This window comes from Dromaius novaehollandiae, chromosome 8, assembly GCF_036370855.1.
Source record: "Dromaius novaehollandiae isolate bDroNov1 chromosome 8, bDroNov1.hap1, whole genome shotgun sequence".
In the NCBI taxonomy this organism is placed as follows: domain Eukaryota; kingdom Metazoa; phylum Chordata; class Aves; order Casuariiformes; family Dromaiidae; genus Dromaius; species Dromaius novaehollandiae.
The window spans coordinates 22202996-22216759 of record NC_088105.1 but is presented as its reverse complement, the minus strand read 5'-3'; the positions used below and the strand labels follow the sequence as shown (position 1 = coordinate 22216759).

General features: G+C 38.1%; 1 protein-coding gene across 5 annotated transcripts in view; it reads left to right on the top strand.

The window, feature by feature from the left end:
• The window catches only part of SLC44A3 (solute carrier family 44 member 3), a 98120-nt gene that overhangs the window by 70621 nt on the left and 13735 nt on the right, over nt 1-13764 (top strand). For all 5 annotated transcript variants that reach the window (XM_064515888.1, XM_064515887.1, XM_064515886.1 and 2 more), the window contains 3 exons: nt 4289-4454; nt 10523-10679; nt 13335-13418. In XM_064515888.1, the coding sequence (XP_064371958.1) occupies nt 4289-4454; nt 10523-10679; nt 13335-13418 (407 nt within the window). The remainder of the gene's footprint in view (nt 1-4288; nt 4455-10522; nt 10680-13334; nt 13419-13764) is intronic.

Below are 13764 nucleotides of genomic sequence, written 5' to 3'. Positions count from 1 at the left end.
GCACCTGATCCTTGCTTCAGCTGTGGTGCACCTGATCTTTATGTGACCACACAGACACCTCATTTATGTCTTTTCCAAAAGTTAATGTTACTCTGAGAAGAGACTGACTTCTCAGGAGCTGCAGAAAATTATAGCCCCCACTTGGAAAGATATTTATGCACATGACTAGCTTGAAACACATGTATAGTACTATTAAAAATAGCGGGACTACTTATGCATTTTCAGGCACCTGCTGAAGTACCTTGGTAATTCAGGGTGCATAAGAGCAGCAGAGACTGAGTGAATTCCAAACCTAGAAAACTAGGAGAAATGCCAGACTCTGGAAGACTTGAGACAGCACAAACAGTGGCACTACTTAGAACCATTAGTCGGGTAGGAATGGAGTTCAGCTGTGCTTTGGAAAAGCTGTTATGTCTTAGGAGTATTGAGTCTTACTATTTGCTAATTTGTGTTGTATTTTACTGCAGAACTGAAGCAGCCATGTGGCACTGCAAAACGTGTTCTTTCGACTTTACAGCACGCAGGAGCTGCAAAATCCATGTGCCATAAATGCTGTGCAAATAACACAGGATGAGATGGCAGTGCGCGATTTTCGTGTAATGAAGGTGCATCCTACAGGGAAGTGAGCAGTAAAACTGCCACATAAAGTTGTGCAGTAGCTAAACTGATAGTAAAAACATATTTCCTGCAGGATTCTTGGCATTCTAATTGCAGTCACCTAGCTTAACTGTAAATGCTACTACATGGAAAAAGGGCAGATAAAATAACACAATAAATTCTGTGGGGGAAGCATAAAGATTCAGTGTACGATGCCAGAACCTTTCCTTATTTAGCAGTGGGAGGTGTTAAATGCAGATCATACTGTCATGTTAACAGGAACTGATGAATAGGTTCTGAGTTAGTATATTCTGGTCAGTGTTTCTTTGTTTCTGATAAAGGAATTGTTAAAATATACTTCCCAGGAATTTTAGCCCCTTACAACAGCCTGCTGCCCAAGGCATCAGCAAAAACTTGCAGTACTTGTTGCCATATGAGAGCATATGGCATAAATCTGAAAGCACCAAAATGTAGCTAATGATATTGCTTGCACACACTGACTTTTAGATCATTGCATTGCTGTGCTGACTTATGGCACAGCACTGGTTAACACTTAACTGGTTAACAGTGACTGCATTCTTAACAACTCTTCTTAGAAATATTTGTGGTGGATCAACGTTTGTACTGATCAGATTTTGTCAGATTTGGTGATTCAGCTGTAGAGACTTCAGTTCTTTACTAACTTCTTGATGTTACCACTAAGCACCTGTAGTAAACCGGAAAGACTCATTTTCAGCAGTCTCTGCTGTGATTATGCAGTTGGAGGAAAAATATTCTGTGGACAAAATAAAACCACATTTGGAGGCTTTGTTCAGGATGTTTAGCTTGCATGAATGGATAGATCACAGTGGAGTGACAAGGAAAAGGGCATGAACTTTTTCAAAAGGGTATCAAGGATAGCCTTAAAAGTGTATCTGTACTAGTAATACTGACATACTTTTACATACAAAAAATAGCATAGTATATAATTCTGCCGTCAAAATTATACATGCATGGTAGGCCCACAAGCACAGGCCATCAGTCAGACGCAGATATTTACGAGGGAAATAGATTTCTGTGAGGTAACAAAACCAGTTTTCCATATCTAGACAGTGAAATGATCAAAGGTGAACTCATGGATGGATGTGCCTGACTTTCGTGGAGCAGAGCACAGCAGTGCATACACACACTGCACAAGGTTGGCTGGGAAAGGCAAAGGCGTTACTGTTGTTATTGCAGGTGGCTGTTTCAGTAGGTTGGTAAAAAGCAAATAGAATTAATCTATGATGTGGACATCTGTCAATCTTTATGACAACACTAGAGAAGCAAAGCCTAAAATATGCCTTTTTTGGAAAAGAAATATTCGGGTAGATTGTATGGCAGAAAACATGCTTAATTCTGCTACCAAATGACATAATGCCTTCGCAGAAAAATGGAGAAGTAGGAGATCTTTTTGTGTCTTATTGTCATATCATTTTCATCGTTTGCACAGGTTCTTCGGTAAGGGCTATGAGCTATGATTAATGAGCATATTTGGCCAGTTGTATGTGCTATAAGAAAATGGTAGTCTAGAACTTCTGGAAAAGAAGTAAGGGAGCTGAAAAATCCCTTGAATTCAGAACAAGAAGGAATGGTATAGGAGAGAGCTTATTTTAATGCATCAAAGTAAATGAATCTATCCTTTAAAACTCCCTTAAAAAGGAAAAATAACTTTTGAATCCAAGCTTATAAAAGGGAGGCAGGGGATGGGGAAGAAGGGCTGAGAGAGTTTGAGAGAAGAAATCTGAGATAAGAGTCATAGCTTTTTCGCAGCATCAAGTATCTTGCATTTCACAGGCTTAAAATACATTTGAATATAACGGAAGCAACAGTATTTGTGTGAATGATTGTCCTTACAGCACTTTACAGAGCTTTCCTGTTTTGTTAAAATTGATAGCCTTTCAGAAAATAAAATAGCTAGAAAATATGTCTGTGTTTGCACTTCAGCAAAGATTGCCTTGATGATCTAGTCTGTTATGGGACCTATGAACTCCTTCTTTAGGTCAGCTGTACTGTGCTGATGGATGCAAGTCTTGATGATGAGAATGCTAAGAGTAAGACTGGCTCAGCTCTGGGAAGAATGCTTATTTTGTGAGCTGTAAATCTGTTCATGGACTTACTCTTTTTTTTCTTTTTTTTTTGTCTTGAACAGAGACTAGCTCATCTCAGCATCTGACAGGGATGAGTTTCTTGTAGTGCTAATGCTGCAGGAGTAAAAGAATGCAATTTTTTTTTTTTTTAGACAGATACATCTTTGAGCTAACTATGTAATAACAATTATGCACCCATGTAACGTTTTTGGATCCTTTTAAAGCAATTCAAAAATAATTTTGCAACACTGCTATGCATAGGGTAGATTAATATATTTCATAATTTACAAACAAATGGATCAAGGTTCTGAAGACTTGTAATGGTTCTCTAAACCTGATGGTATTGCTGAAAACAAGTTTTTATTGCTTCTACCTTCAGCTATTATGGAGCATGAACTCTGTGGCTATAGAGGAAGAAAAAGGAAAGATAAATGAACAGTTTCACAAATAGCTTTATGTCTGTGGTATTTTTGAATTTGGAGCTGTTGCACTGTCATGTAGGAAAACATGAAGAATTAAAGCTTAAGTTATAATGCTCTTCTAGCAGCAACAGGGAATTGTGCATATCCCTTTGCTCTTTCTTTCATAGAGCTAAAATAAGAAATTGCTCACCTCCAGAGATCAGTTTATTCTGCGAATATATTTATCTTTAAAGTTAATAGATTTGAGACTTGGACATGCCAGGTTACAGCCCTAGAGACATTTCACTAGGAATATCCTGATTCCATCATTCCCTGACTAGACTTCAAAGCCAAGTGTCATAGATGGGATTGCACGGGGAAAAGTTTGATTGCTAATGTTGCCTGAGTTACTCTAGCTTGTTGTGAAAACCATCTTTTGTATATAGAATATGTTCTTTTTTATTAGCAGGAGCAGAGACAAAAAATGTTAGCTTGAATAAGCTTGAATAAGTGCATTTGTCAGTGTTCCTCAGTATGCTGGTAGCACTGGAGCTTTTCGTACCATACAGATGTCTGCATTCTGCTTTTTGGAAGTATTTTTGGAAATGCTTTCTTTATATGCTTTACTTTACACAAAAGTTGCAAAATATAGACAACAGGAACCTGTTCTGCTATGGTTCTAATTAGTGATAGTATTTAGAATAGTAATTTTGTTTTGTTGCGATGTTACATATGTATCCTTAATATTTTTCTGCAGCCATCTTTCTCTTTTGCTGCTCATAGAGAAAATGTATTTTTAAAGCATTTCATAACTGTCTACAAATTTATTTCAAATTTGAATGAAGAAGCATTCTGAAGCATTTGAGTAATCTTGAGTAATCTTTTCTCAGAAATCTCTACTGATTTATAGTTGTGCTCTTGACTTTACTGGCAGCTCTGCTTAAGACCCAATTTAAATGTAAGCCTTTGTGCTTTATAAGATTTTATTTTTCAAAATTCTATTTCAATTGCAAAATGTTAGCTTTCTGATTTTGTTGAAAATGAATAGAAATAAGTAACACATGCTTTTTATATAATGTTATTGAAGAAAAGTTAAGAGCAAGGGTACAAAAGCTCTTTTATGTACTTTTTTGTTCTTGACTGCTGTGTTTTATTAATAGTGTGATGTAATCTCAATTCCAGGCACTGCACAGATTACTTCAGGAGGACAAGTAGAATATAGAGCTCTGTCTGGAATTCACTACATGGCATGGTACCATTTTGTTGGCCTTATCTGGACTAGTGAATTCATTCTTGCTTGTCAGCAAATGACGATTGCTGGAGCACTGGTTACTTGTTACTTCAACAGGTAAGTGCAGAATTGCCCGAAGTATACTTTTTGCACTCTTTTCAGCATGTCCTTTCAATCTCTTTCTAGGAAAAGTACTGTCAAATAGGTTCCAATTTATGCCGATATCTTGGAATTTAGTTGAATCTAAAATAATGTTGCTTGTTGCAAGATCTTGGGTAAGATTTTACAATGTGTATGATATTAGTATGACTCACCCTTACCTCTACGCTTACTGGGTCAAACTGATCCTTGATACAAGCCAGTAGAGCTCTGTTGAGTCTAATGAAATTGCAGTTCATAAGGGACAGGCTGCATTTGACCCTTTCTCAGGAGACTGCATTAGCTCCAAATGGAGATGTAAAACGTAGCTGCTCAGTAATTTCATACATTCATAGGCATATTCCTCCTAAGTGTTCGTCCTTGCTCTGGCTTTTTGTTTGTTCTGTCTGCATTAATGCCTGGTCTGCTGTATTTTTTTTCATTTTGTGCAGATATTTTCAGTTAACTGCAAGTCCTTTAACAGCACTATTAAAAATTTAGAGATGTGTAAACAAACTTACTTGAGTTTTGTACTACCCTAATAGATAAATGTGGGGGAACTGAGGAAAAATCTTATTTGCTTTTTATGGTTTATGCTGTTTGTCCCACTTCTTGTAGTATTGTAAAATGAAACTAAGCTGTTTTCATGCAGTGGCATGGTATTATGCTAACATTGTGGGGGAATATTTAGTTTTAATAATACACTATTGGAGTTTTTTTTGACAGTGAAGAGAGTTGTATCCTGAGAACATTTTTATTCATAAATGTTTTATGAGCTCTCTTAACCTCATTGCTGTGTTCCTCTATTCCACGTCCCGTAACAAGATTTTCTGGTCTGTGAAAAACTCTGGCATTTTAAGGCATTTCTTCCTTTTGTAGTAGAGGAATATGATGCTAATCTCCATTTATTGAAAGACCAGCCCCTGAGGAAGGTGGCCTGAGGGCAATTCAGGCGAGCTCCTCGGAGGTTGGGAGCCTGGCAGGAGAGCGCCCAGGGAGCCTGGAGCTCAGGCTGCCGGGGTGCTGGGAGGTAAGGCTTTGGACTTCTCCAAAGCTTAGGCACTAGGTTATTGTTGACACTCCTCAGAATGTATCCCTGGATGTTTCAGTTTCTGATGGAAAAACCTTCCACAGGAAGACTTCCAAGTGCTCTGTTTTCCTCCATCCAGCAGGGAAGGCAGCGTAGGCCCTGCTTGCAGGAGCTGACTCTGAGAACTTCCCTCTGTGGCTGACGGTGGCTCTGCCCCATCCATAGCTGAAAAGCTGGAAGCCCCGGTAATAGGCAGTGGCCACCACAGTTGGTGTCTGTAGAGTGGCATAATCTCACACTGCTATTTTATATGCCATGATAGGACCTGAAAAGAGAGGGATTCTCATTTCATATGTCATCTCCTTTTTCTGACTGAAGCTCTAAACTCAAGTAACTGGCAGGTTTGTGGTTCTGTGCATAGTTGACTGCTCTTTTCTTCTAAACATATTTGTATTTCTCAAGCTTTAGCAATTGATGGTTGTATCGTAGAGCTGAATGTTGGGGCACTAAGGATTCATTTAAAGGAGCTTGCTTGAGAAAGCACGGGAAAGGAAGGAAGTTTCACTGCCTTTTACTGGGTTGTGTACTGCAGTGCATTTTGGTAAGACACACCATCTAAGTCCCCAAGGCAAAGACACTGTCCATGTCTTCATGCAGAGCAGGGAAGCAGCTGTAGAAGCTGTTTTGATGACTTTTACTACGCGGTTAGACTTTGCTTTCCAGCTACTTTCTCCTGCTCCAGGAACTGGCTGCAGGGTACAGAAGGTTCCTGCTCCCAATTGTATTGAAATCATTTTGCACAGATACTTTTAAGCCCTGCTCTTGCTTGCCAGGTAACATGTACTGTGTTGAGAGAGTTGTGCTTGGGAAGGGAAATGTGATATTTCTGTGGTGGTGATCCCTCTTCCTGGCCTTTAGGCTGCCAGCGCAGATCCGTAGAGACACCAGAACAGTGAAGGAACGGGAGAGGATGGGGAACAGGCAGAGCTGCTGCATCATTAAGGACAGGGGTTATCTCAAGCTGTTCCAGCAATTCTAAGCTTGTTTGCTCTGTATTTTTAATCTATTCCTTGGGGCCGTGTCATAAAGCCATGTCACAGGAGTTTGTTTATGATACCTTGCACAAAGACTTTCTTATTGGCTAGTAAATGCTCTGAGGAAATGGCCTGGCCTTTCCTTGCGGAAATCTTCTTCCGCAGCACACGCAGCAATGTGCTGCGTGGCCAACAGCCACAAGCGCGGCTAGGAATAGGGAGGGTAGGGAGTTGTTCTGGCTGGATTAGTTTTACAGGTGATATATATTTGATCTGCAACACCACCACTGAAAATGGATTTTGCCTTTTTTTTTAATTTCAGATTAAACATAAATAACTGAAAGTTTTTATGAATTTAATGAAATAAAACTTTTTAACGGTTACTTTTTATGACTTGTGAAACAGGCTCAGTCTTTAAGAAAACCTCTTTGTTAGTGTTGCTATTCTATGAAAAGGTTTATTTTCACCTTGATGTGCTTAGGGGTTATGCGTGTGTTTGCCTTTTCAATGAGATGTGGATTTGCCCCTCTCTGGGATTAAAGGAAGGTGGTATGGTGAATTGACTCATGTTACAGGGATCACAGTCCTGTCCATGCTGGAGTTTATTCAATAATTGTAATTTATCTGTGTCCTCCCCATGCTACTATTCTGAGTGTAATTATTTGAATGTTTATGCATTTGTAGGGTTGGAGATCAGTGCTTCTGCTCTGCAAACCCTGCTGCACAGGCTTGAAGTTAGACATGTATACAAGTGTTTCCAGGATTGGGGCTTTGAGTCTGTCTCTAAGGTGCTCAGCATCACAACTTCCACTGGCTTCATTGGGAGCTGAAATGCCACAGAATTCACTGCCAGATGTCTCTCAGGAGGTCAACAATCTAAGTTTAGGAATTTGCACCAAAGTCATTAAGAGATGAACCAGGACCATGTTTTTAAAGGATTCCCCTCCCCCTTTCAAATACAACTGTCATATTTATAAGCATCCTTTGCCCTACTCACATACTTGGCCTCGCTCATGCAAAAGGGCCCTGCAGCACGTCTGCAGTCAGGCGGGTCCCCTGTGCTTTGCGGAGCGGGTAAAAGGGAGGTTGAAAGCACAGTCCCTGTGTTCATTCGATAATGTCTCTGTTACTGCGATCTTGTAATTTGTTGCATTTTTTTTAAAACTGAGATTCATATTTATTTGGGGAATGCGTGATTAATTCATTAACACTTTTTACAAAGTATTTTTATGCTAAAACTCTTGATCTCCTTTTAAACAGTCTTTGAAAAAGATGAGACAGGACTGAAAAAAAACCATAAGCACTGCTTTGAAAAGAGGGATAGATTTTTAAAGAAAAGCATTTTTTTACTTTCAATTATCTAAGTCTTTTTGGTCTTATAGTTTGAATTTTTTCTTCACAAAAAACAAGACGTGGTTTTAAAATGAAAGGTGAGATTCATGTGTGATCACTTGATTCAAAAAACTTGGTATTAAGAAAGATATCAAATATCACAGAGTTCACAATAAAATAAAGACAACTGGCAGCACTAGAGAAATAGAATAGTTAAAAGCTGATGTGGTATTAAGTACAGATGCACAGGAGTTTGGAATAGTGGTGTTGCATGTAAATCAAGCAATCCTGGGGTAACATGAAATAGGAATACCAAAGGGGAGAATCAAGCTGTGGCCCTGACCAGTCATGCAGCCAGTCCTCTGCAGGCACATCCCTGGTTTTCCCCGAAACCTCGTTGTGTGCCCCGGGGTACCGTGTCCACGCACGGGAGCCTCCGTGCACAGAACTCACTGCACGATATGAGCCATCGACAAAAGCTTACGCATGTGCGCGACTAGGCTTGTGCTGAAGTCATTTCAGGATTGCAGCCATGCAGTGTAGAAAAGCTGGGTGAAACTTCAGCCGTGATGGGAATTTGGCAATTTGGTATAGGTGGATGACTGAACCGATCTTGAGCTTGTTTTGAGTCACACGCACTCGCCGTTACTGTGGTTAGGTAGCCAGTTTCCTACGGTTCCTGTGCTGAGCCAGCTTTGTCCTTTTTGTAAGCAGTTTCAAAGCAAAACAAGCAACCTTGTCAGAGCCCATGGCAGGGAGAACTCCTTTGCTAGGACAAGGTTGGGAAAAGCTTCCAAACTCATAGAAATTTATCTAAACCAAACTTCAGGTCCTGTCATTCCTGCTCATTAATCAGTCCTGATAAAAATATCAAAATCTTTCTTCATTTTTCTCTTCAACGGCAAGTAAATTATTAACGCAAGAGTAAACTTTGTCCTTTCTGTATTTCTTACCCTTGGTTAACATTTAACTCGCAGATTTTATATTCTGAGATCTGACTGAGACTGTCATAGGTAAGGTACTGTAAGAGGAAAAGGAGCAATGATACTGTATGGGTGGAAAGCTCATGTATTTTGGGATGTATGTGTTTCTAACAGAGAAACTTAAAGTCTTTAAGAAAGGCTTATTCAGTATAAAATTCCAGTATCCCCCAGGCTGTTCCCCAAGTTATTAGACCAAAAATAATAAATGCGGCAACTGCTTTGCTGGAATTTCCTATTTAAAATAGTGTGGTATATTCACATATTTAAATTTAACTTTTCAGATACAAAGTAGCTAGCCTGTTGAAAGGGCTGCAGTGATACCTTCAGGATTCTTGCAGAACTGTGATAGCTATCTTGACATAGTGTGTATGATTTAAATCCTTGCTGAGGTGAGGATTTAATAAAAATATATTTATAGACCTTTTTAGTCCCGCCCAGTTACTCTCTCTTATCTCGTCCTGTTTATTTTTTAGTTTCTTCTGTAAACTATTAATTTTCTTGAGATAACAGATTTTGAAAGAATTACTTATAGAAGTAGAACGTCTTATTTGTAATTTAAGGTCTGATCTTTACTTAATGTTTTAATTATACTGCTTCTGGTTGTATTGCCTGAGTAAATTTTTTTGGAACTATTCCTATTGTTTAAGGGTTGCTTTATGGAAGGATAACTTGTGAATATTAATCAGTATTTTTTGAGTCCTCTAAAACATTTCTGTTAGGTATTTATAGTGTTTATCTGATTTTTTTAGTGTTTGAACAAGGATAGGGGAATGGCTTTACATTCATTCCTTGGTTTTCATATAAATACTTCAGAGCTGTGTCATACACTTCTCTGTAAAGGATTCACATTAAACTGACCTTTATAAAAATCAAGAAAATAAAATCTGTATTTGGATTATTAGACCAATTATAATAGGTTATTTTTTATCTTTCCTTTTCAATTTTGGAATACACTTTATTATCCCAAAACAATACAGGTTAATGTGCAGTAGCATTACAGCTCTTTTAGGCCAAATTATTATTTTTAATGTATAGTATCAAGTTCTTTTCTTGTGTATTCCATTTAAAACAAAACCTGCTCAATGGTAAGACGTATGTATTAATTATCTGAGCAAAATTTAAAATGCAGTTTGGCCAAGCTGTGGCAATAAAAGTAGACAGTTTTACACATGAGATCTTGTCATTTTTTTTGGCTTTAGTTTTACCACTGAAGCAGAAATAGTGAATTCATTCCTTCAGACTAAACTCTTGCTGAAACAACAGTCAAATAAAAGATTGCAGAGGGAAAGAGAAAGGACAGAAAATGGAGAGAAGTGTTCAGGGAAGTATAATTCTCAGATGTTATTCACTTCTGATATTTTCCGTACAAGGTTTTTCTAGATACTTCTCCATTACGGAATACGTCAAAACAGTCATTGCTTAAGAATTAAACCAATCTAATAAAAGTTTTAAACTTGGCGACTTTCATTTGGACTGCAGTGAATGTTCAGATGAAGTCAGTAGGAACACTGGAGTTATGTTAAGTGCTAAAGGAGATATCAGATTAATTCTTTAAATCTCCAGAAATTTCCTGAAATGATACAATGCATATCTTCTTAAATAACAGAATGCATATCTTCTTAAATAACAGTTTCTGAAACATTTTAAATTGTTTGTTTTTCTTTCTAGAAATAAAAATAGCCCACCACGTCACCCAGTCCTGTCTTCCATATCAGTTCTTTTTTGCTATCATCTAGGAACTGTTGTAAAAGGGTCGTTTTTAATCACAATACTGAGAATACCAAGGATTTTTCTCTTGTACCTTTATAATTTCTTAAAACAAAAGGTAGGTATATACTCCTGTAACACCATAAAATTAGTAGTTATAAGGTGAGATTCAGGGGAAAAAAATGTGAAGAATACATATGTTGCTTAAAAAAATCAGTGATAGAATGTGGATTTTATATTTTATGCCATTTTCTTTATGGAAAAAGTCTTTTAAGTGTGCTTACCTTTTTCTTTCAACTAAGATATTTTCAAAATAAGAAAACACCAGCATTAAAAAGATCATTATTTACTTTTTACATGTCATTTTTTTTATGAAGGGTAATGGAAAATGAAAATTTGGCAGAAGGCTTTATTTAAAACTTTTGCATCGTAAATTTTTAAAAAGAATAACTAAAAATGATGTACTTATTTTGAGTATAAAATGTCTTTTATATAAAAGATTTCACCTGTCTTGTGACGTGAGTTTATAAAAAGGATATGTGAAATAAGAGCTATTCCAGGCATTTGCATAGGATCCCAAACACATCTTTTAAGGCATACAAAAATATAGCTGGGCTGTTTTGATTGTTGCTTGCCTTCTTTCTCTGTTTCATGGTTCTCTACATTTCTCATTTCTCACCCTCTGCTGAAAACACACCGTTGCAGTTAGTTCCAGCACTTTGGCAAGGAGAGAGGTTCTCATGACTGCACAGCTCTGATTCTAGAGAAACATTTAGACAGAAAGTTTCAAATGTAGGTCTTGGAGTTTATCCCTTTTCCTCCAAAGTTTGCCTTGGCCCTGAAGCAAGTTGTGTGTAGTTCTGAGAGGGTATTTACACTCAGCATCCCTGGTACTGGTGAGGCGCGTGTGAGACATGTTTGTGAACACCAAAATAAAAGTCACTCTTAATTAGGTGCTAAGCATATCTATAAGCGTCTGGGTTTATGTCGCTTTTGTATGGAAGTCTTGGTTATAAAACTTGGTGAGTTGGGTTAATTAAGAACTTTGTTTAAAGAGGGTAGGTGGGATGAGTATTGCTAGAAAGAAGATAGAGTATGTTCTGCCTTTAAAGGAAGCAGAATGAGTGGACCTGTTGGGTACACGCTTTTGTAATCTGACTAGCTGTAGAAGATTTACCTAGCAAAGAAGGATTATTTGTCTATAGCAGTGTACTTCAAGCTTCTTCTGTCTTCCTCTGATCCAGTTGCCAAGCATCCAGCTGAGGCAGGTGTGACATGACCTGTGGCCATAACTGCTCCTAAAGAGGCTAGAGAGTGCTCAGGCCTGCTCATGGGCCCAGTCCACAGAAGAATCCCCCACCAAAGTAACCTAGCTCGTTCCCGTGGAAGGAAGGAAGGGCTGTGGCACCTTTCCACTGAGGTTCCCTCCAAACAGGGCAGGAGTAGAAGTAGTGAAGAATGGAGAAGGGATGCTGCATTCCTGTAGAGCTGACCCTGACTTTGCCACCTGTGCGAAAAATGTTCCTGTTCTCTATGGAGTGCAGAAGTCAGGGAGTATCTAGCTGTCTGAGAAGGACTGCAGGTTTTGCAGGTAAATTCACTGGTACTTCCTACATGGAAATCTTCAAGCAGAATAGCAGAGAGGAGATTGCAATTGAAGGCCCCTGCTATAGGTATTTAATAAATAGCATCTGGTGAGGTTTATACATTTTTAGTAAAATAATTTCTCCAACAAAAAATGATAACATAAAAGTATTTCACTGCTGTCAGGAATTTGTGTGTATGTATTTGTATGAATGTACAGTGGCCATTTTGAAGGAATTAATCTTAGAATATTTGCAGGAAATTCTTGAGAAAAAAGTTAGGAAGTTCATGATTTCTGCACAGTTCCATGGCAGTTATGGGACCTGAGGATTTCATACAGTGACTGTAAGAGCTTTACTTTCAAAAGCAAAACAAAATCATTCTGATCTCTGGAAAAAAAGAAGGTTGAAAAGACTCATATATCCCTGAAATGAGTTTCCTTTCCCTGAGCAAAATGGCCATTTAAAATTGGAAGGCTACTATGGCTGCCAAGATGTCTTTTTCTTGTCTTGTTTGGTAATATCTTTACGTGTTAAACAATTCTGAGCTTTTGATATGGTGTTCGGGGTGGATTAACCACTGAGCTTTTCTGCTCTGTTTTTGGTATGAAGTTAATATAGATCAATATCCTTGTTAGAGTTCAAATTGTTTAGTGAATGGTTTCTTCAGGAAAATATAAGCCTTTCCCCTCTGCCCTGAAAAATGAATGTATGCTCTGGGTCAATACATGCGCACACACACACAAATTCTCCTGCTCTTTCTTTTATTTTTGTCTGTTGGCATACCAGTCATTTCAGAAATGTGAAGGGTTTTTGACAAATGACAAAAAAGATAAAAAATTGCCAGTGTACTCCTTGGTCACTGAAAAGTACTGTAAGGGTTACTGACTGGCCTGCCTGTTTTGTTCTCCATGCAGCTGTTAGCTCACTAAAGCTGCTTACAGCACTTATTTTCTTTCTCAGAGAAGAATCTTTCATCCACAGGAAGAACAAAATGCTCAGCTCATCAGTCATTAGTACTGTAGGGTCTGACTTAAAAACATTTCCTATAATCTGAAAAGAAATATCTATTGCCTAAATGAATGCTTTGTAAGAAGAAATAGTGTCCTGTAAAGCAAGTTTTTCTAAAATGTCAGTTTTGTATGAGTCTAATTCTGTGTCCAGTAACCAAATATTTCATTTTATTACAGGAAAGTGCATGTGCAAAGTGCCTGTTCAAGTGCTGTTTCTGCTGGTTTTGGTGCCTAGAAAGGTGTTTAAGATACTTTAACCAGGTACAGTCTATCACCTCTCTATCGCTTGACCATCTGCATGCCTCTTTAGAAACCATGCATATATCTACCTCCATTTAACACAACAAACAATGTCCAGTACATGAAAACCAAAGTTAGTTGTTGGCCAGCTAAATTTTTTTTTTTTTTTAAAAAAAAGCATCTTCAAGTTAGGTGAAGAATGTTGCCAAGAAACAAGGAATTGACAAACATGCAAGGTGGTGAGTGTAAATTTCAGAAAACTTGTTAAAACAGCTTGAGATGGCCCTTTCAGAGGGCCACCTGCTATCTCCAAGGGTGTGAAGACTTAACATCTCCTTGAGCTGTGCCAGATAGACTTCTGAACTGT